Source organism: Saccostrea echinata, unplaced genomic scaffold (genome assembly GCF_033153115.1).
Source record: "Saccostrea echinata isolate AGI-Se365-2 ecotype Australia unplaced genomic scaffold, CSIRO_AGI_Sech_v1 ptg000056l, whole genome shotgun sequence".
In the NCBI taxonomy this organism is placed as follows: Eukaryota; Metazoa; Mollusca; class Bivalvia; order Ostreida; family Ostreidae; genus Saccostrea; species Saccostrea echinata.
Genome location: NW_026889805.1, coordinates 2,125,646 through 2,150,611, shown reverse-complemented (window position 1 = coordinate 2,150,611; position 24,966 = coordinate 2,125,646). Strand labels below are relative to the sequence as shown.

The 24,966-nt window shown below is 35.2% G+C and overlaps 1 protein-coding gene across 1 annotated transcript in view; it reads right to left on the bottom strand.

The window, feature by feature from the left end:
* Positions 1–9,840: 9,840 nt before the first annotated feature.
* Positions 9,841–24,966, bottom strand: part of LOC133173694 (DNA (cytosine-5)-methyltransferase 1-like) — a 44,117-nt gene continuing 28,991 nt past the window's right edge. Inside the window, exons 31-38 of the mRNA XM_061308692.1 lie at positions 24,026–24,157; positions 22,022–22,224; positions 18,624–18,735; positions 18,184–18,333; positions 15,463–15,629; positions 13,383–13,623; positions 12,669–12,785; positions 9,841–10,520 (exon numbers count right to left, since the gene is read on the bottom strand). Of these exons, the coding sequence (XP_061164676.1) occupies positions 10,338–10,520; positions 12,669–12,785; positions 13,383–13,623; positions 15,463–15,629; positions 18,184–18,333; positions 18,624–18,735; positions 22,022–22,224; positions 24,026–24,157 (1,305 nt within the window). The 3' untranslated portion in view covers positions 9,841–10,337. The remainder of the gene's footprint in view (positions 10,521–12,668; positions 12,786–13,382; positions 13,624–15,462; positions 15,630–18,183; positions 18,334–18,623; positions 18,736–22,021; positions 22,225–24,025; positions 24,158–24,966) is intronic.

The following is a 24,966-nucleotide window of genomic DNA, read 5'->3' as shown; positions in this document are numbered from 1 at the left end:
GCACGATGTTATTTAATTATTTGCATAGCGAAAATACATAATTAATTAATAATCCTCGGATTTTGGGAAAATTATCCTCAGCTAAAACCACTATATAGATATCAACATATGTTAGGATATTGTTAAGAATAACGGCGTTTTCATCCCCTTGTTTTATTTCCGTATAGAGTGCACGACGTCCATGCGAGAGTGGGCGCCTACTTTTATTTCTGTGGCAAACCTGTCAATTTCAGTTCAAAGACAATAAACAATGTTTATTGTGTACAACCACAGCTAAAAATAGACCGTTCACCGAAAGGTGCTGTAATAAATAGTAAAGGAGTACTTCCCATAATGTACATGTATGTACCTTCTTTTCTAATGGAGTTTGTGTCGCCCAACCACTCCAATATTTGGTAACAGGTGAAATAAACAAACATGGCATCTTGTTGACCTCCAAGAAATAAAATCAAATTTTATGATAAATCTAAACATGAAAAGATAAAATTTTAGATTCTTCCTATAAGCGTGAAGAGCATTCTGCGTATTTTTTTAGCACGTGACGAAATTTTAAATGCGTCGATTCGTCATCGGCAGTAGCGTCACGTGTCGTAAAAGAAAAGGTGAGGCTTTAACTTGTAACCTTGACCCTAGTTGTAAGGAATGTCATTTGTTGGACTGAAAACAATGTTATAATCCATTTGACACCCAAGTACCCCACGATAAGACCAAATCAAGGTAAAATTTATTAATGAAAGGTCTGTTTTGAATAATATTCATTTAAGGAATAACTGTCTAATTTTTTGGATTCATGATGTGATCAATCGAGTGGCTTGCGTGATAATTTGCATAAACGCCGAAGGCGTTTATGCATAAAATTATCACGCAAGCCAATCGATTGATCATCGTCATGAATCCAAAAAATCTGACAGTTATTCCTTATATTTACATGCTCCTGATTCCCGTGCGAATAGCCCCGATTCTGTCTCTATTTGTCCCGCCTCGCACGTGATTTTTTTTTTAACCGCGCCTATCGATGAACCAGTAGATTTATGTAGAAATAAAGTATTTTTACAATTTGTAATTTTATCTCAGACAAAGACATTGGAAATGTAAATATAACAATATATTTCTGTCGAAGAAGGTACATGTATGCATATTATATGAATTATCTATTTTCATGTTTAAGTTCTGTAAAATTATGAAGTACACAGTTATTATGAAAAAAAAAGTCAAATTTAACCTTTGCTGGCGTATGTTCTACTTCTGTAGAAACTGACGTATGTCTTAGTACCTTGTTTGGCCAAAGGAAACATTTAATGATCGCTTCTCTTTAGATCACAGTCAGAAATTTTAAATGGAGTGAGACACCTACGTCATATAACTTCCCTCCGTGGGCTGACAGGACACGCGCTATTGTTTACAAACAGAGAATTATACGCGGATCTGGAAGAACTTTAAGTCTATTTTAAGAATACACATACATGTGTATATATACCATAGTGTGGGTTTTTTGGACGATATAGTTCGTCCAGCTCAGCGATCCATGGAAGCCCTTTACTCACGATTGTAAAGGTACAAACCCTATGACCCAATCAGACATTTAAATAATTTGGGACGGGTCCAGCAATGAGGGCATAAAAACAACAACATGTCGTAAAGTAGAACACAGCATACGGCAAAATGTTCTTTGTTCTAGACACAGAGTGCACCACTCCGTGTATACTAGACTGTGGACCAGGATCCATAGCCCGAAACCTTATCTATCATCAACAGAGTCTAGTCAGTCTACAAAGCCCTCAGTTCCTCTTAACTCTTCATGCTTTACTGCAAAAAGGGACGATGGCATCCGAAATACAATAATCCTAAAATGGAGGGATATTTCGAGAGATAGGTCTTCTTGGTAAACAACATTTATACATGCGTTAATTTACATGCAATGTTTACATGCAATTTATCTATTTTAATATTCATCAGTAAGCTGGGTTTGAATAGATAACTTCTGATGCGCCTTGACTCCAGCTCCATTGTTCGTGAAAGGACTAAGAATAATTAGATGTCATTTACAATGAAATGATACAAATTGACTAAATAGTTGCATGCAAAGTCCGATAGCATTCTGTTGCATTGAAACAGGAAATACCTATAAGTATTGTTTATCAAACTTTATTTATCATAATCATAAACTTATAATACTTTCATCCCTGAGTTAGTGTTGAGGACATTCGTATAAAGACATAGCTAAAAATGATGAAATCTGATTGCAAATTGAGAACTTACAACACTGACTTAAATGTGGATGTTGGACAGGCTTTAAATCTATAAGCCATGCAACCCAGCTTCTTTAGGACCTGATTGGTCAATAAACAACAATACAGCAAAGTTTAGGACCTTTTGGATCAATAAACAACAATAAAAAGTCAAACAACCTTGTTTGATTAAGACCTTTTGTGTCAACAAACAACGATACAACAAACAACTCCGTTTGTTTAGGATCTGTTGGGTCAATAAACAACAATAAGACGTGTAGATCCTTTTGGGTCAATTAACAACAATATGACAAACAACTCCGCTTGTTTAGGACCTGTTGGTCAATAAACAACAATAAGACGTTTAGGACATTTTGGGTCAATTAACAACAATATGACAAACAACTCCGCTTGTTTAGGACCTGTTGGGTCAATAAACAACAATAAGACATTTAGGACCTTTTGGGTCAATTAACAACAAACAACTCCGCTTGTTTTGGACCCGTTTGGTCAATAAACAACAATACGACAAACAACTCCGCGCTTGTTTAGGGTCTGTTGGGTCAATAAACAACAATAAAACGACAAATAACTCCGCTTGATGAGGACCTATTGTCAATAAACAACAATACAACAAACAAGTCCACTTGTGAAGGACCTGTTGTCAACAAACAACAACTAGATCCACTTGTTTAGGATCAGTTGGGTCAATTATGAGCAGTACGACAGACAGCCAAGCTTATTTGATTCTAAACATAAACATTTGGGATCAAAAATATCAGAGTGCATCATGAAATATTTCGACCTTTGGGACCAATAAAACCAAGCTTGTTGGACCTTTTAGTTAAAAACGATCAACTCATATTGTTAGAAAATTTTGGACCAGTATTCCAGTAAGTATAAATATTTGTAGACATCTTGGGGATAAGGACGAAAAGAATAAAATACAGCACATGGGGTAAACCCAATAACAACAAAAACAACAACAAAATCATTCACTTCTATACATGTAGGGACAGTCAAAAAAGTCTATATTGACATTAAAATAAGAGAAATACTGTAATTTGCTCGGCTGACTTGGTAATAAGGAACAAGCCCTTAATTGTTATTTTTAACAAAATCCCCTGCAATCATATCTTGAGGAAAACATCACATACATGTATACAATGTATAGTCAACATCTCAATTTTCTAATCTACATATTTCCTGCTGGACCACTCCTGAATTTTGATTATTTTGGTAAACGTTATTTCTACTAGTCACGGTTTACAGGCATCTAGTGCGCATGTGTGATTCTGTGATTCCTTTCCGGCACTCAGTAAAAGCACTTTAATTACGCCCTTTCATCCTAAGAAGTTACAGTGAAAAGAGTTTCTTCCTAAAAATTCAAGGAATTGTAAGAGGAAAGGGTACAGAGTTCTGAGAATTTTTAGCCTTCTGTTTTTCCACGTCTGTAACCTTGACCTCGGATATTTAAAGAGAAATGATAAACCTCACACTTTGTGGCTATCCATATACCCAGAGTTCATGTTAGGTCAAAACTGGTCATATTTTAGGGGTCAAAGTTCAAATCCAGATTTTATCTCAACTGGACAAATTAACAAATGAGTCTTTTTATAATTACTAACTAGAATTTTTGAACCATGTACAGACACCTAAAGAAGAAGTGCTATGAATACGCCGCGGATATCTACCATCGACATGAAGCTCATTTCAAATGCTAATCGTAAAAAGGATCGAACGAAACTTCAGCCCCTTCGGAACTGGGGGGTTGGGGGTAGAAAATAAAAGCCAATTTACGGTTGTTGACGCCTGGTGTCCTTTTTGTTTTTTGCTTGTCAAGGATTTACTATACCCCAAAACTGGCTTTGTTAGGTATCCCCCTCCCCCAAATAAATAGAAATTGCTTCCTAAGGCCTCGAATTTGTTGCTATCAACTGGATCCTATATATTTGAAGTATTATTTCGGTACAAGTCAATGTTGAAGAACGGATGTATGGTATATATGTGATGTACTTATAAAATGGATGTCATTTTCTACCACAGAACATTTTTATTAAAAGTGCATATTAGAAGGTTGCTAAGAAAAGCTAAATTGCTTGCGAAGCACAACAGAGTTGTATTCACGTGGTGCAGTGCTGTAGTATTCTAAATAGAGCGTGATGCTAACAGTGTTATATAATTGATGATGCATCAGGCGTTACTCAAATACCAACTGGTTGATGACACACTTCCTATAATATACAATAACTCTCTATGTATCATTGTTACTCATATCTCCCAAAAGAAAAATTTCAAAGGAACATTGACCTCAAATTCCTGAATTTTATTTTCGTCGGTATGAATGAAGTTACCTAACCTTGGCGGAATTTTTTGCAACTTTTTGGTCACCAGTGGGCTGTGTCTACAATATGTTTTTGATTGGGCATCCTTTGACCGCCTACCGGTATCTTGATTATCACAGAGTATTTTATACGATTAAAATCGTTTTCTAAAAGACATATTAGCAATCTAAATCATTGGCATAATTCATTCATTTATTAAACCATTTCCTGTTTCCTGCAAAGAAAAATTCAAAACGTTTTACTTGGCGCTCATCTTCACTTCTACTTTTACTAAAGACTTTGTGAATAAACCACTGGACTAGAAAAAATAGTGACATTAAGTTATAGCCGTGTTAAACCTTGACATACATTTAATTGTAACAATTGTCAAAGATCGTGTAATCACAAAGGTTACTGACTTTAAGGTGGGTTTGCTTAAATTTTAAATAACATTAAAGATTGACATCCGCACGACAAGCAGGCAATGTTGGGGTCGGGTTCGTCTGTCAGACTTCTCTTGATGTCAAAGAGCATGAATTGGCAGTTTTAAAAGACCTTTAATACTAATAAATAATTTATCATTGGAGGAAAAAGTGTTTGATTTGAATTAGATTAATTAAAATTTTGCATGCCTAAATAGTAAAATGCTGTGATGGGTGATGTATGACATATTCTAATTAATTTTCTGTCCCACTAGTCATGTTTTAATGATACATGATAAAATTTATCAGTATTACTTTTGAAATAAATCCAGAGAGTCTCCTTGTATATATATTTACGCCCCAGTATCAAAACGATTGAGAGCTCTCAATCTTAAAAACGCGTGCTTCAAATAGAGAGAATCCCCATCTATATTGTATACGTGTCATGTTGTAAATTTTGAATTTACCGGGTGGCAGTAAATACAAAATTTACAACATGATGTCATGTTTGTAATTTTATATTTAAACCCGGTAAATTCAAAATTTACAACATGACAGATGTGCAGCTGCTTTTTATATGTATATACTTCCGATTTATAGTATAGAGATCGTGTACAGAAGTATAGTTTCATTTAACACCGACTGCTTATACGTCACTTATTTAACTAACTGCCAATTACAAGTGTACAACCCTCTCCAGTACATGGTGTGAATTTTGTGTTTACCTCCATACAATGAAATCAATTTAATGTTCCGTAAAACATTAAGATGACACAGAAGATTGATAAATCACCAAGAAGCCATCTCCTAAAACCTTTTTTTTTTACCCAGACAGGATAAGAGTAAGAACCGTCAAAACTCGGAATAACGAGCTACCACAGCGATTTTGACAACATGCATTTTATTGCAAGAACCATCGTTGCCCATGGGTGATTTCGTCTTTTAAAGACGAGCTCGAGATAACTCGTAGGTATCTGACGATGTGCAAAGAACAGGTTTAATTAGGTATCGTGTAACCGAAAAATTACTGCTAAGCATAAGTAACATTTCATCCCTTTTGATAGTTCAAAAGTCTCGACTTTTACACCTTAATGAAAGGAAATCCATGTCGTGCGAGACATAAATAAACATAACTGTAAAATTCTGATCACCGATATCAGCACCAGCAAGGCAAGATGATCTTAAAACAAAATCCAGAAAATCATTAGGTTAAGTGGGTTAAGTTCAGCAAAAATTCTATTTGTACTCAGACAAAAACGCTCCCAAAGCACGTGTTCTTAACATTTGATGTTGGAATGCTACCATCCAATAGATTACAATTAAACCAGGATTGCTTCTGGTATTCGCCCCACTTTGTGATTTGAAAACTCTTCCCCCATCTTAAAATGAAATTTGTCAGGCATAAGGGCAAAAAAGCAGAGTGTCACTAAATGTGTGCCAGCATCACGCACAAGGAAAGAACTTCCATAAAATGCTGTCAATGAGAACACCGCCTGCTGATCTACCTTGCTTAGACTTTTGCTTTACCCATCTCCCAGGGGCATCCTCTATACAAGTGTTGCGTACGTTACTGATAACAATATGGTTAATATGAGGAGCCTGAACAGCACCAGTGACACCATAATGATATCATGACTGTCCCACCTTAATCTGCTCACTTAAGTCACGTGCTTCTTCCAAACTGCTTCTTTCAACATAAGCAGATAAGTATATGCTGTCAAAACTCATTGATCAGCATGAAAGTAAACATAAAGGTCAAAAGACTAAAGAGAAATAATTGTTATGGATCATTATAGTTTCTCTAGTAACTTTTTATCCCATAAACACAAGTTACCATGGTACTTTTCACACAAAGACAAAAAAGGGGGGGGGGGTGTTGGTCCCCATCACTTCTTTCCCGAGAAAGTACACCCCCCCCTCCCCCCCGAAATAGGTTTTTCGAGTTTGGGTAGTTTTTTTCTTGGCCAAAGTTTTTTTAAGGCACTGTCTTTTATTTTCTGTTCTGCTCCCCCCAACCTTTAAAACCTGTAACGGAAATTATTAATTTTTATCATGGTTCTTCCGTGTCAGTTAGAAAACTTGAATGATGGGAGTTGTAAATAATCTGAGTAACTAGTTAACGCAAGGCGGTACACATGTATTAAATACGATGTACTTAAACGTAGAAATTTAAGCCATTCAAGTTTTAAGTGTGGGATGATATCTCTATATTTGGACTTTATCCAATATCTACTTAAATAACTGATGACATGGTTAATGAGGGAATGTTATCGAGTTGGAAGTCGTGGGTTTTAATTCCTCATGTTTTAGCGATATAAGTACCTCAGTATATCACCCTGTAATTCAGAGGTAGTGGGCGTTCCACCTGCTCAAGGTGACTAATGTCCACGTAATGTCCAGTAGAAATCGCACATATGCATTAACGACCAGTGACGTATGTCTTCAGAGCTAGGACAAATATTCTTCACAATGCTGACACGATCATCCATGGTGTACTAAGCAGAATACTCGCGTGTATACCCACACGATCAATATGGTGTCTATCCGTCCGTCCGTTACGCTTAGGGGTACCCATCTCTTTATTATACCACTGAATAAAATTTGATGAGACTTTCATAGAATCATTGTTGCGTAGTGCCATTGTGACCTCCTATTTTACTTTTTGATCAAACATACATTTTTGCATTTCCCATAGCAAACCATAGACACTGCCATTCTTTCTACAATACTAGTATTGAGGGTACCCATCTCTTATCTACAACTCCTATTACGGCTGGGTATACGTATCGGCTGGAAATTTTGTATTGCGATATATGACAGTTAAAATGATCTTTTTCTTATTTTATTAACCCCCATCTATAAGCAGCGTGTGTAAAACTATTATAAATACATTGTTACAAAAAAGTTTTTGTTGATTTCATTACAGTTTTGGAACGAAGTGCAACCATACAACAGCAACCTAACCGTTTGGTACGATTGAAAATGTTTCCGACATATTAAATTTCATATTTTACTTAAGAAATCTCAAGTCCAAGCAGTTTGCCGATATATCGGTACTGGAGAAACGTATCGCAATAGACACGATATTTTTTGCTAATGAATCGCAATATACCGGAATATCGATATTATTGCACAGCCCTAATTCCTATACCATTGAATAAAATTTTATGATACTTTCACAGAATTTTAGTTATATAGTGCCATTGCACCTCCTCCTACATCATGATTTGATCGTAAGATATTTGGGCTTTTCCGTAGCAAAAAAGGCCAAAGGCGTTATACTCATATGGGAGCTGGGGGTATCATTTTGTGAGCTCAGTGCTTACAGTACCTCTGGTTTTTAATTATACTGCCACTGAATTTTTCCCTATATAAAATTAAATCGTTAGATGTGAATAATTTCCTAGAAATCGCTATGAATGGACAATCTCAATTTGTTGTCTTCATTGTCGACCTCGGCTTCGCCTCGGAAAATAGTCCTGACCTCGGGGAACTCTCACAAAATCTTTCAATGATATACTTAAACTGTACCCTATCACCCATTTACCATTCTCTCTTTCCATTGGAGTTTTCGAGCATTTTTAATGTTGTCATATTTCATTATCCCTCATTACAATTTTTGAAACCACAAAATGATAAATGGGTGGAAAATGATAAAACAGTTAAGATGGTGATCCTGTATTTTTTTCTTTTACTAATTGACCTCAGAAAGATAAATTCAAGATACTGGGGTTAACAAATTTCATTAATAGGTTACTAGAAGAATCCGAAAACAAGTATCTCTTTTCATTAGAAAAGAAGTATATAAAGAAGAATCAGTGAATGTTTTGGTCATTCAAAAATAATACATCAGATTTAATAATGCCCTTTGATATAGGGATTTGGTTGGGTTTTTTTTATATTCCACATTTCAAATAAATCTTTTAACAAGTGAATAATCATTTTATGTAAATCTCCAATTTTTTAAAGTCACAGACAAGAAAAATCCTATTATTAACAGTAGAATAAGAAAGGTCGCCCTTCATTATTCTTTTGTACTAGTTTTGAAATCTTGGAAATGGATTCGTCATACCATATATTGACAGTTTGATTGATTTACATACGATTGTCAACAGTCGGCTGTTTCATATTCGGATATTTTACTAGAAAAAGACGCTAATGGTAATCCAACAACAAAGCTTTATGATAAACGTGATGACTTAAACTTTTCAATCGTCAACTTCCCTTACTTATGCAGCAATATACCATTATCACCTGCATATGGGGTGTATATCTCTCAGTTGATTCGATACGCAAGAGCTTGCGCTACGTATGAACAATTTCTAAAACGAGGTAAGTTATTAACAAACAAGTTGATGAAACAAGAACATCAACAGTCTCGTTTAAAGTCATCATTTCGTATGTTCTATGGTCGATTCATTGACCTTGTCCGCAAATACAATCTATCATCAAGTCATATGCTGACTGACGTTTTTCATACTAATTGTTAGGCCATTATTTACACACTGAACTGTCTACGGATTTTTCTGTTATTTCCCGATTATGACAAGGAGCACACGGCGGGTGTGACCTGTCAGCAGGGGATGCTCACTCCTCCATGGCACCTGGTCCCACCTCTGATGTTTTTGGAGGTCCGTGTTTGCTCTGCTCCCAATTTGTATTGTTCTAATGGACTTGAGCTTGAATACTGTTCGTTATCTCCATATTTCATTCCATCTATGTAGAATCCTATGAAGTCAACTGTGAAATACTGGAAATCCAACCAATATTATACACTTTTGGTTTCCTCTCATGAAGTATAAACATTTATGTTAAAGAAATGCAGTGTTTGCAATTAAAACTCCGTAAGACAAGAAAGAAATGGTGTAATGTGCAGTGTTTATTTACATGGGTAACACTGTAAACAAGGTTTAATACAACGTAATGCATGAAAAATTATACATATGATGTGATGTAACCACTTATTATTGTTTGAGGAAAAAAAGGCATTTCATAGCCTAAACAATTATAATAACTTATTCTAAAAATATAGTTTTTTTTAATGGAAAAAAACTTTCAATATCACAGTTTTATTACATTTTTTAACACAATAAATTCTCCTTTTTTCTATTTCTTCTACATTTGTAATCTGAAATTAAACCATGCTTGCTGACAAATCCAATTTTCAAAATATTAAACCCAATTCATACACAGCATTTTATAACAATGACAGTTCATTCATTTGACATTATATATGCCAAGAACTAACTTTGTTTCAACTGAGCCATTTCTGAGCTTTGAAACATTGAAGTAATTTTCTGTATCTATAGATTTAGATCCATGTATTATAACTTTGCTTGTCCATTCAGTTTTTCTAGGTCTCTTTAATCTACAGAAGAGCCAGGTTTACATGGTGATTCCTTGGTGACCTTGACCTCAGTCTTCATTTCACCTTTGACCCCTTCCATTGTATCTGTGTCTGTTTCCTGTGTTATCTTCCACTCTAGACATTTCTTGATCTCAAGTCCAATGAACCTAGCCATAGGTGGTGGTACCGCATTCCCAACCTGTAAAGGAGTGATTATTATCATATAGACCTAATTATCAAAACAGCATATCAATCCAATTCATTTTTGTCAAGTCTATTCATGAAATCACACCACTAACCATTAACATGATTTTAGTCAAACAAGTTCATTCCCCCCCCCCCCCCTTCTAATTTTTTGTTGATAGGAATTAGTCTATCTGTAAAATCTAAGTTACTGGAAAACCCCTACTTGGCACCAAATCTGTATATAAAGTCTCTATATAGAGGATGTGTCAAATCCTTTTCCCAAGGAAATTAAAGCAAGTCCATAGTCAATGGCAGAAAACAAATGTAATTTCATGTCATAGTGGGCACTGAGGTGTAGATAGCACTGTTATACGTTTGTGAAAGCCTCCTTCAATTCATAGTTTTAATACTGTATTTTTGGCCCATGCATGTTTAAAATTGGTTAATCAAAGAGGAAATTTAATCAAAGAGGAAATTTCACCAGTTTGAGCTCCACGAATGGCAAACAAAAGGAATAACTTGGAAGGAAAATACATCATACAAACATAGGTAATCAAAGATTACGAAGCTCACCTGGAAGGTCATCAGTATAACAGTCTCACACAAAAAAAAAATGTTCTGGTAGTGTGCATCACTAGATAAATCATATGTGTGATATGGGTAACCGTAGGGCTTACAGTTACTTGGGAATGAACCTGCTCCAAAAACTTTAACCTGGTCATTCATCCAGAAAACATGGGTCAGATCCAACATCCATAATAAATCTGGAAATGTGCATCCTAGATCCATCATCCATGCAAGTTTGATCACCATAGGACTTTTAGTTATTTGGGAATAGACCTGCAACTAAAATTTTAACCTGGTCATTTATCTGGAAAATATAGGTCAGATCCAGCATCCGAAGGAAGTCTGCTAATGTACATCCCTAGATGCATCAACCAGTCTGGTCACCAATCAGCTAATAGTTACTTGGGAATGGGCCTGGTCCAAACACTCTCAGGTTGCCAATCAAACAGAAAATGTAGGTCAGATCCAGCATCCGAAGCAAGTATGGTAGTGTGCATTCCTAAATGCATCAACCATGCAAGTTTGGTCACCACAGGGATAATAGTTACTTGGGAACAGACCTGCTCCTAAAACTTAAACCGGGATGCTGGCGCCAACGCTGGGGGTATAGTATAAGCTCATCTTGACTTCGTCAAGGTGAGCTAAAAATTATCTATAACAAAAGTTGGTAGAGGTGGGGGGTGGGGGACATGTGTTAGCTTGTCATGATCTTGTCAAGTTCACTGGCAGAAAAAAAACATGTGCAAATCCTGTCTGGGCTTTACCGTTGAAATGGGGAAACCTTAGAAACACAGAGGTTCATCGTGACCTTAATCTATGACAATGAACAGTAATAATGCTAAAAAGTCTTAAAAATTACAAATTGTGAGCAGAGCTTACATGGACCTCTGAAAACAGAGGTAAGATTTAACATTTCCTAACTGGTAAAACAAAGGCCATAACTATGGAAAAGTGGAAGCCCTTAGTTCACATAAGACTGCTAGTCCCCTATACAGTTTCCTGACCTTGAAGTCATTTGAGCAGATTTCAATGTTAATATCATCTCGTCAATTTGTACAAGCCGCCATTTTCCAGGACAACTACTTTCATTTTCAATTTTTTGATAAGTGGTTCGTGTATCATTTCGTATGATAATTCAATGCATGTATCGTAAACCCTATCTTAGCAGAAAATATCGGTATGTATCGGAGTATCAGTATATCATCCCACCTCTACCAATAACCTGGTAATGTAAACCTGATCACAAATTATTTACTCAATGTTAAGGTTACTGGTTAAAGAGAAGAAGGGGGGGGGGGGCATTTTGTGTGTCATCATCACCATATTTCTATAGTTTATCAACCTTTTAAATTTCTACTGCCCACATATTAGTTTACAAAGAGAGGAATTTCCTTCATGCACATCGTCATCTTTCTGGAATTATCACCACATCATTATGTGGGTTGTGTGACATAAATACACAAGTAAACACCTGAGTCTTATCTTATACACAGGGGCTGTGTGACTTACAAGTCATAGCCCTCTTATTAACACCTGTATATGGGTTAGTTTGGGCCACCTATGTGTCCAGGTGAGGAACTTGATCTTTACCCACCTGTCTGTGTTTGTCCAATATGCTGCCAAAGAATCTGTAGGTGTCGGGGAATCCCTGAGATCGGGCACACTCCCGCACGCTTACCACACGATGCTGCTCTGGGTGTAACACTCTACCCTACAAATATATCGACAAATATTAACAGCAGTAGATTTACTTCACATTTTTATCAGTGATGACATTAAGAAGGAATTCTTTAAAGGGAAGAAAAACATAAAAGTGGCCAATCTGTTCTCATAGACTCTGAAGACCCAGCTAATTAACTGATTAGACAAGTGGTCTGTTCTTGCAGGTTATGACATACTGCAACAAAAATATTACTTAGTTCATACCATCTCAATAAAGAATTCAAGAAACATGATGAGAATTTCTTGCAAGATGAAAAAATCCTACGGAAAATTCAAGATTGAATCAGTGATGTTATCTAAAAAGTTCGACTGTCAGCCAACAATAAAAAAACATCTTAAAGATTTGTACTCAAGTCTGTTACATACATGTTATTTCGAGTCCATGATCATAATGGATTTACACTAGTGCAAAGATATCAAGATCATTGGTTCCATTGGCTCTGGTTAGTGACTTATGTTCCAACATGTTTTCCCATTGGATCTGGGTTAGTCGACTTATGTTCTAACCAGTTTTCCTATTGGCTCTGGGTTAGTGACTGTGATTCTAACCTGTTTTCCTATTGGTTTTTGGGTTAATGATTCTAACCTGTTTTCCCATTGGCTCTGGGTTAGTGACTGTGGTGCTGAAGAATCCGTCATATTGAAGTCTTCCATACAGCCCCGCCCAATGATTATGTCTGTTCCCGGTGTGTGGGAGACACCACGGAATTAAAGTATTGAACTGTCGGTCCATGGTCTCACACTGTTTCCCCTCAGCACAAGAACACACCCCTCTAAGACAGCCACTGGAACTCCTCCCATTCTTCTTGTCATGGTGAGTGTACTGCCTGAAATAGCCCAAGAAAAAAATTAGGTTCCTGTTAATATCCTGGTCATACAATAAAGCCAAGAGCAGGTTCATTCTGCATTGTCACCATAATCAAAACTTGAACTTCCACTGAATTTACAATGCTTCTTCCAATGATGATTTAACAGATAATGACAAAACATAGGCAAACTAATCACAGTGTTCAACGGTGATTTATTTATTATCAACAAAGAATTATGGGACAGTCAGGGTAACAACATAATGTTTTTAAAATCAGTATTAATTAACACTTCCCAAACTGACCAATTACCCTCTCAATCTGGAGAGCCATAATTAACTCCAATTTAGCTTGGTAATAAGATTTGTAAAATGCCAAGTTATCAACTTTTTATGAAGAGTTTTCCTTTTTTAAAAATTAATTTTAAAAAATATTGCGCTCAAAGTTACATATATTTTATTTTTTCTGACTGATTACGGATTTTCTAATCGATTTCCATCGTTCCGACTGTTTAATCGGTTAACCAGTTACAAATTGCCATCCCTAATATATAGATTACATTTTGCCTTCTTACACTCGGCATGAGTTATGGCTTGCAAAGTAAAACAAGAGCACCGCTAAGCAGAGCATCCCCTCGCGCCAGGAACTTCACCAGTAATGGCAATGTCTCCATACGAGAGAAAAATTCTCAAAAGGGACTTTAAACAAAATACAATCATCTAGGCCTAGTAATCAACGGTACCCAGTATTCCTATGTAAAGTTTAAAATAAGGTAAAGAAATTAAAATGTATTGCAACACTAATTAAATTTTAACAAAAGTCAAGGTGGATATCCTCGGGGGTGGGGTGGGGATTGCATCATAAGCATACGTGATTGGGCAGTTTCCCTTATTCCTAGCAGAAACATATCACGTATACTTTAAGTTTCATTAATTTTCCTACCTGAGTAAACACCTCACAGTAACATGCAATATGCATCAAATCTGAAAATATGCACGGAAGTAATATTTTTTTGTAGTGAAATATGACAATATACCGTTGTTGAGATGTCAATGACACTTGTGAAACTATATATTTATCACTGTTTATAACTTTCAAGAATTACGTGTGCCTCAGGCCCCTATTGTAAACACACACACGTGTGGTAATTTGGTATTGAAACCGCGACGTTCATCAAATTATTTCAGTTACTCTGTGACAGAGATGACACTTTTAATTCATAAAAACTTTCTCAGATACGCACAATAAAATGACAATACGCAAATACAAAGTAGAACTTACAGAAGTGGCTCTATCAAAACGACCCGAATTTTAACCTGTTAAATTTACGTAAGTGAGTATTGTCAACTCGTACATAAAATTGCAGGGTTTGAAGGTAGTAAAAACGCGATATTTTAAGAACTATTTCACCGCTTAACTTGAAAATGAATAGGGTTCGTCCTTTCACAATGCCACATAAGTATGTGAAGGCTGAAAAATGATAGTGCAAAGGTTCTCTTTAAATCTTGCCCACAAGCTGTAACGGAGACACTAACACACACACATACGCACAGTAGCGATGCTATATCCCCTCCGCAACTAGTTGCGCGAGGGGATAATAATAATGTTCATTTACTCCCAATTTAGCCATTTTTACTCTCTTCTTTGCTGTATTGGAATCAAGATGGTTTTCATTTATGTTCCCAATGCAATATGTTTTACTATAATTATTTCTCATATATTAAAATACTCATCTGTTTTTATTACTTTTTTTCTAAATAATTTACAGATATACAATTAAAGGGAGATAACTTATATATCTTCATGATGGACTGCATTTTTTAGTGGTTTTTTTTTGATAAGATACCAATATTTTCTTACAATTTCTTAGTTTTGGTTCCATCAGAGAGTCGGACCTCTATATTGGGAAGGTCCCTCCAGTCTGATCCTGGGGCCAGGGGAATGTGTTGCATTCTGGCGGCCACTAGTGGACTCATCTCCTTACAAATATGATCTCTCAATATTGGTTGATGTTGTTTACCTCGTATCTAAGACAAAAGTACAACACTTACATAAATAGAAAAGCATTACCTTATGCTTAATGTAACTGGGTTTTAAAGCAAAGACACTGTTTACTTCCAAAATACCAATGGCCATACTCCCTCATAAAACTCTATGGTTGAATGGAAGTTAGTATAAAATTTGGGAGACTGAAATAAATCATTTATTTTTCATTGAAATAAAAATACATAGAGGTATATCGTTTTTTTTTTTATGTAACATTAAACAACATTTTCTAATTAGGCAGACCATCTAAAGAATTTTTTGCAGCAAGTGGTCTTGTATGAATCCCAAGGCCTTTGATTACAATTAACAAATTTAAGGATGTTAACAATTTATAAATATAACATGTCATATGAATGAGTTTTCCAATTATGTCACAAATGTAACAAGTTTTACAATATATCCTTAAGAATGCTGATTACACTGGAAACAGCTATATCACCCTGGAAACAGTTACAACACATGACGGACACAGTTATTACCCCCTCCCAATCATCCTCGCATGCTTTTATGCTACACGTTATAGCTTGGTTTTGAGATTTAATGATGTCGGTCGCTAAGCAAACCTAAACAACAGAGCGTAATTCTTAACGTCATGAAAGCATTATTGGATTATTTGTCTAAACTTGAAGGATTTTAGATGAATTTAGAAAAAAAAGTTATATAACATATACCACATGACTTCTCGGGTGACATACCAGAATATTTGCCTCTGAGTGACAGGAAAGCCCTGGAGAATTATGTCACCCTCTACATTCAGCACTGGGTAACATAACACTCCATGGCTTTCCTGTCACCTTGGGGCAAATATTCTGGTATGTCACCCTCAAAGCCATGTGATATATGTATAATATCAGACTGTTTAGAGCTCTTCGTTCTTAGCTCAGTGGGAGAACTTTCTGGTAAATTTGTTTTTACTCCAACATTCTGTGAACTCTTCACATGTTTAACTGTTTTGTTTTTTGTTTTGTAATTTACTCTGTCTCTCACTTGATGTAAAAACTCTATCTGCTAATCAATTACCTGGCATTTAAGACAGAAAATATTATTTTCTCGACTCTGAAGGGGGTCCCCGCAACAACTTGTTTGTCCTTGACTTTATTTATAGGAAGATGTTTGTAGAATGTAAGAAGAGATGCATAAATTGTATGAATTGTAATCTTATATTGCCTCCTTTCTTCAGTATAAATTATCTTTCAGTAAATTTACTGTGAAGTCACTATTTTTGTAGTTTTTCGAGGTGTTACAAGACCCACAAATTCATGTCCCCCTCGAAATGTGAAGTTTTCATATGCATAACTACACAACACTTTATCAACAAAATCAAATCCCCATAAACTCAAAATTTTCCCTCAAACCACAAAAATTTGTCCCAGCGAAAAAATGTGATTTTACAGTATTTCAGTTACATGTAGAATATGATCTCATGTTTAACTATGATCTCATATTTAACAATCTCATACTTTAAAACATTGCTTCTCATGACCCCCCCCCCCCCCCCCCAACCCGTATTTTTCTTGAAATTGCTCAATAGAATGCAATTTCGTTTAAAAATCTGAGTAGACAAAAAATGCCTCAAAGATAGCCCCATCCAGATACTAGCAATGCTCCATTATGTTTCGGGAAAAACTTCATATTTTGTTAATCTTGTAAATTTACTTGCAGTTAAAGTTAAATAGGAAGCTACACTCATTAATTTTGCACAGTTTTTTTCAGATATTGTAAAATTCATATTTTGTTAATCTTGTAAATTTACTTGCAGATAAAATTAAATAGGAAGCTACACTCATTAATTTTGCACTGTTTTTTCAGATATTGTAAAATTATCCTCAAACAAACATGAGATTTACAGGATGAGTCCTTCACAGTGGGGTGGGTCTTCTTTCAAGTTTGGAGCAGGATTTCGTTTTACAATTCTTTTTCAGTTTGGGGCAGAACTGAGCAAATTATTTTCCTTTACATTGTTAACAGGACAAATACAATCCATTACACTTAGGGCTAATAATTCTTTAGAGGCTGGACTTTTGTGCTTACAATCCTTTATACATGTAGTTAGGGGCAGTATTTAGCTGATTATTTTTTACATTGGAGGCAGGACTTTTGTGCTTACAATCCTTTATACATGTAGTTAGGGGCAGTATTTAGCTGATTATTTTTTACATTGGAGGCAGGGCTTCTGTACTTACAATCTTTTATACATGTAGTTAGGGGCAGTATTTAGCTGATTATTTTTTACATTGGAGGCAGGGCTTCTGTACTTACAATCCTTTATACATGTAGTTAGGGGCAGTATTTAGCTGATTATTTTTTACATTGGAGGCAGGGCTTCTGTACTTACAATCCTTTATACATGTAGTTAGGGGCAGTATTTAGCTAATTATTTTTTACAATGGAGGCAGGGCTTCTGTACTTACAATCCTTCACAGTTAGGGGCAGTATTTAGCTGATTATTTATTATTTTTAACACTGGTAGTTGGGTTTTTGTGCTTACAGTCCTTTACAGGTAGGGAAAGTATTTATCAAATTATTTGTGCTTACAATCCTTTGGAAATGGGACTGGTAATCTCCTTGATAAGAAATCTCCTCAGCTTTGGCCCCGTTCCTGATTTCTGGGAGATCAGACATTGTGTCCCTGACCGTGATTGTCCTGAAAGGAGCTGACTCCGTTCTCGTGATATTGGACATGAACTGTAAAACATCAAATTATACATTCTTATGAATCAACAACTAGCAACATGAAAGATTAAATGTGAATATCTGATTTCAAAATGACATCTGAATGGGAAATGGTGCATTTTTTTTGAATAGTAGATACATGCCTTTTAAAACAGTCTCCTTTATGACAACCTTGCACAATCCAAACAAAAAAAAAAGGTTTTATTTTGTCAGCATATTTTTGCCTATCTAATTATATTTCCATAACCTCATCATCAATTTTCAAAATTCTCTCTTTACCTTATACAGGCACTGTGGTTTACCTTTTTATCGTCCACCACCACAGACAACTGCATGGCTCGAGGAGCAAATACGTGTTGGGGCTCAGGGAAAAATGGCAGCTTCTCTCCGGGAGCAGCAGCTAGGATAATAGCTCTGTCAAACATCACAAAGTTTACATTTATCTTCACTTATCAATAACTTAGCTGATATTTTATGGCTTTTCTATCAGGCAGGATAATAGCTCTGTCAAACATCCCAAAGTTTACATTTATCTTCACTTATCAATAACTTAGCTGATATTTTATGGCTTTTCTATCAGGCAGGATAATAGCTCTGTCAAACATCCCAAAGTTTACATTTATCTTCACTTATCAATAACTTAGCTGATATTTTATGGCTTTTCTATCAGGCAGGATAATAGCTCTGTCAAACATCCCAAAGTTTACATTTATCTTCACTTATCAATAACTTAGCTGATATCTTACAGCTATTCTATCAGGCAGGATAATAGCTCTGTCAAACATCCCAAAGTTTACATTTATCTTCACTTATCAATAACTTAGCTGATATCTTACAGCTATTCTATCAGGCAGGATAATAGCTCTGTCAAACATCCCAAAGTTTACATTTATCTTCACTTATCAATAACTTAGCTGATATCTTATGGCTACTCTATCCTGTACGAGATATTCAAATTTGGACTGATATTTTTATGTATCGATAACTTAGTTGACATCTCAAGCTATTTTATTCCGACAGACAACTGGTCCATGTTGGGATAAGTTAATCTGGATCAACATTTTACATTTACTTAATTTACAATATTTTGTCCATGTTTGTCCACATTTGCAAGTCTCTCTGTGGATTGACTGAAATTTTGTCATGATGCTATTGTTAAAGAGGCCCATGGGCCACCTCACTCAGCTGAGCCACCCTGGCCCTGCTGTTCTTCGTAAGAAGATTTTCAAACTAATGTTTTCAGTCTTTATTCACATGAAAAATTTTGACCCCAAATTGTGGCCCCCACCCTGGCACCACAGGGTCATGGCATTCTAATCTAAATACACATTATGGGGATGCTTCAATATGATTAAAATGGCATTGCTGTTATTGAGAAATGTTCCCCCAATATATATGCATTAAGTAAATTTGATCCCCTACTTTATCCCAACTCTAACCCCAGTGTCAATAATAATGATAAATCATTTCACACAACTTGGGAATGCTTGCAAATTGATGATTCTATCATGGATCTTAAGATGACGATTTTAAATAATTTTCTTCTTATTTATTCCAATGAAAAAATTTGATCCCTTATTGTGGACCAAACCTACCCCCAGAGGCCATGATTTGAACAATTTACAATCTATACCATATCATGAAGCTTTCACATAAGTTTTATCTTTCCTGGCCAAGTGTTTTTTGAGAAGATTTTAAGATTTTTTTCCTCTGTATTCCCATGTAAAACTTACGGTAAATCCCCTTCTGTGCCCCCTCCCAACCCTAGGAGGTCATGATTCATCAATTCGTGCCCTGTTCACATGGAGAGTTTAATTCGAATTAAACGTAAGTTACTGCGAATTAAATTTGAACCGCGTTCACATGGAGAATTTAATGCGAATTAGTTTAATTTGAATTAATTTACTGCGCATTAAACTACTTTGCATAAGCTCCGTGTGAATGCTAAGCGAAGCTAATTCGAATTAAATTTTGACGCATGTGTAAAGACAGAATTAAGTCAAAGACCACATGTCGGTGATCAGATATAGTAATTTGTGCTTTTTTTGAGTAGAAAACCAAAGAAAATTATGTTAATCAATAAAATTTGTACAGACACTATGACATTATGCAAAATGTGACGTAATTTGAAAATGACGTCATAATAGGCTTACAGAAAAGCCTTAATGTAGAAATATAATTTTAATTCGCATTAGTTTACTTCGCATTAGCTCTCGTGTGAACGCAATCTAATTCGCATTAGTTTACTTCGAATTAATTTACTGCGAATTAAACTCTTCGTGTGAACAGGGCATGGGAATCTACACTATGTCAGAACAGGTTACACACAAGTTTTATCTTTCCTGGCCAAGTGGTTCTTGAGAAGATTTTGAAAGTTTTTTTCTCCTAAAAATATTTCCATGTAAAATGTTGATCCCCTAATGTGGCCCCATCTTCCCACAAGGGGCATGATTTCAACAATTAAGATTCTTTACTACAACAGGAAGCTTATATATAAGTTTCATCTTTTTGAGAAAAAGATTGTTTAATGACTCCACCCTATTTTACCTTTTCTTGATTATCTCCTCTTGAAATGGGTCTTGGCCATGCATTTGATTCTGAATCCTCTTTACCAAAGAGTGCCTTGTGCCAAGTTTGGTTAAAATTATGCAAGTGGTTCTCCAGAAGAAAAATTTACAGACAAATGGACAGACAGACAACAGTTGATCAGAAATACTCACTTGAGCTTACATCTCAGGTGAGCTAGATGCAAGAGGCCTATGGTCTTAATGGTCACTTAGAGTTGTCATAATGTAAGTTTTTTTTCTTAACCACATTATGTATTTTTTATTTACTTCATTTCAAATTCTGAGAGCTCCAATGCATCTTCCCTTGGTCAATAAGGCAAAGATTCAGGCAAATTTGAATACATACTAAATATTTTAATGACTTGAAAATATGAATCTCTGATAAAAAAAAAGTTTTTTAAAACTTTAATTCATATCAACCAAGGATGCTTTGTGGGAAATTTACCAGATGAAGAACAAAAACAGATAGAAAGACTTGGGTGACCTAAAAAAAGATATACTTTTCAACACATTTAATGAGATATAGTTAAGTTTTTAAAAAAAAAAAAAATTACAAGCTACTGTTGGGGACTAAGCAATTTGGCATGTGCGAGTAAATTCCCCCACCCCATTTCAATGTCCTATTATAATCTGGTTAAAGCTGGTAAATTCATTATTAAGTGCATAGTTTGCCAACCGACTTCGACTGAAAGGTGAAGCAAATGACAATAAAAACGTGAAACTTAAAGTGCAGAGTGATTAACAGTGGTATTTGGAATCAAAGTTAAATTAGAAACAGAGCAATAACAAAGCTTTTTCCATCATTTGTTACGTTATTCAGCAATACTTAATTAATACAGACATAATAAGAGTTTATACAATCTCATTAAATTAGATGAAACCATCCAACATGCACGTAGAGTGCTCAAAAAGTTCAATCAAAAGTTATAAAATGATAAAATTTACGAGAATTGTCCTTAGAGAGCTCGTATATAAATAATTAATGACATAACAGTATTCCTTAATGTGTGAAATAATTATCAAAGAAATACTCCGTGTGCCTTAATTGTATGATTAACAGGAGACTATTAGTCATTGATGAGCAATTGTTACTCGATTTATTTTAAACAAAGTGCTATTTTTTGTATCTTTACCTTCTCCTAGTTTGTGGGACGCCATAACATCCTGCCTGTAGGACCCCAAATGTACACTGGTACCCCATCCTCGTCAAACATCGCAGGGCTAACTTCAGAACCATGCTGCGCTTAAATGACACAAAGTTCCGGACGTTCTCCAGCAAAAAGAATCTGGGTCGATAATAATCGCAGTAACTCAGATAAGAGGCTATCAGTGAATTCTGTTAAAAACAAGAGGTGTTTGTGAGCACTGATGCCCCCCATGGTAGTTCATGGCCAAGATTCAAGTCTTTCAGAAGTAGATAAAACTCAAAGGTCAATGTCATTAGGTCATAAAAGTTGGTACCCAAAGAAAAGTCTTGTCACAAAAAATATACAAGTGAAATATGAAAGCCCTAGCACCAACGGTTAAGAAGTTATGGACAAGGTAAATGTTTCTGCAGACTAACAGAGAAAAACTATATGTCCAAGAATCTTTGATTACAGGGGCATAAAAATAACCCAAACACTACATCTGAACAATATTGATTCCAATAGGCTTGGAAGCAAGTTTAGATGAAATTAGCTGTTTCTGAAGAAGTCAATAAAATATAAAATATTATATAATATTAAGGATTGTTAAGAAATTTTACTGTAAACAGGGTTATTTTTGCCCCCATGTTACTTTTGCCCAATCATACTGGGGAACGATTCCTGTTTCAAATTAGCCCAGATACAGCTGTGTTGATGGAGAGAAATCACACCCTGCCCAACACCAGATCAAGTGGTCCAGAATTTCAGAAATCTTGTAAAAATATCCCTGCTTATTACAACTATGTTTGCCTCCTAGATGTCCAGGAGCAGAGGAGATTTTCAGAGAATTATTGCATTTTCATTATAGATTCAACTCAGCCCCACCTTTCACCCTGACCCAGGGGCCACAAATTTAACAATTTTGGAAGAGGCATACTTGCTCATCATAAGTTTGCAACAAGTTCATCTGCTAAATACCCAAAAGCAGAGAAGATTTTCAAAGAATTATTCACTACATAATCAATAGAGCCCTGCTCAAGTCCAAAACCAACACCAAAGTCCCAAACTATGAATTTCATAATTTTGAAAGAGGCATTTTTGCTCATCATAACCATGCAATTTCTTTGTCTGATAAATACCCCAGGGGCAAAGAAGATATTTAAAATATTTATGTATTTACAATATTTTTTATATCCCTTCACCCATTGATGCTATATGCTACAATTGGTTGAAATTGGTTCAGAGGTTCTCGAGAAGAGTGACTCAGGTGAACTAAAAACAAGGACAAAAATTTCCCTGTATACAGCATTTTTTATTTGTGAGCAGTCATTTTCCCTTCATTGTTGTTACATCTGATACTTCCAACTTGTTAGGCCATAAAAAATTAATTAATAGTTTCTCAGGCCAAAAATTTCAAAATTTAATGCAACAGGCATTTTTTTTTTTTTTTTTTTTTTTTTTTTAAATTTTTTTTTAGCAGCAGGTGTTATACCTTTTTTCATATCAGTCACTCAACAAAATGACGATATCAACTGATTCTTACTTTTTTTGTTCTCTTACATTAATTAAAATAAGTATTCAACTTTAAATAATGTTATTCCAAACAAAGTTAATTCATAACATACCATATTAACAAGGAATGTATTGTTCATCTAATAAAAACGTTTGTCTATTAGCATTTATGAAATGGGGAATACTGTATATACTCACCTATAAGTCGGTTTTTTGGGAGTTAACTTTGGTCCAAAACTAAAAAAGAATGGTATTTTAGTGGGTCAATCCCTCTAACTTAAGCTTAAAAAATACAACCGACTTATAGGCGGACCGATTTATGGGCGAGTATATATGGTAACTCAATTTTCTTTTTCAACTTGGAAAAATAGAAAATTGAGTTATTTCCCTTTTAAATATGTCAATAAAATTTATCAATGCAGCAGTGTTTGACCTGATGCGGCGGTGCCTGAGAAACTATTGATTAATTTTTTTTGGCCTTAGGCTGTATTAACTGACCTTAAATCTAGAGTATTCCCTGGAGTTGAACCGGTTCATTCCACTGAATCCCTGACAAGGGGGACCTCCACATAGAAGTTCTACATCCCCTTTCTGGGGCAGCCTCTGACCAACATTATTCTTTTTCTCTCCCTGAAAATGGATTTTTACAATGAATCTTAATGATTGATAACAATTTCAGGTACGTACATGTGTCTTATAAAAGAATTCTCCCTGAGCACAGTGATAATACAGATTTAAAATTGACATCATTATAAAGATTAGGTTTGAAATTGTTGTCATATATACATGTACAGTCAAACCTCATTATCTTGAACTCAATGGGACCAAGAAAAAAACTTCGAAACATCCAAGGGTTCAAGATATTGAAGAGTAAAATTTTTTAAGAAAGAGTGATGTGATTTCCAATTCACTTTGACATATCAATGGCTTTTGAAATATCTGTTTGAGATACTGAAGTGCAGCATTTCTTCTTACTAGAGAAGTATTGGAAAATTATGCAAGTAAATGCAAAATACGGCCACATAAATTTAAATTTTCTGGTTTTCAGGCCAATTTTCTCCAAAACAGATAAGGGAGGAAGTTTAAAAAAAAAATTTTTTTTTGCCATAAAGTAGATAAGGGAGGCATTTTTTTTATACCCAAATTTTCTATAAAATAATGATAGAAATACTTTTCTTCATAAATATACTCTATTTATGTCTAGTAAAGTAAATCTACTTCACATCTCACAAAACTACCAAATATACGTATACTGTAAATCACTTTATATATTCCTGAGAACTTTAATTTGCGCAATTACACCAGAGTGTCTGCTCGCAAAAATTTCATTCTCACGTATATTTTTATTTTTAAGGATTATATTCAACAATAACCAGAGTTTGTGAAAAGTTTGTCTCGCTTATAAACACCATGACTTCTCAAGAAAACTAGTATTAATT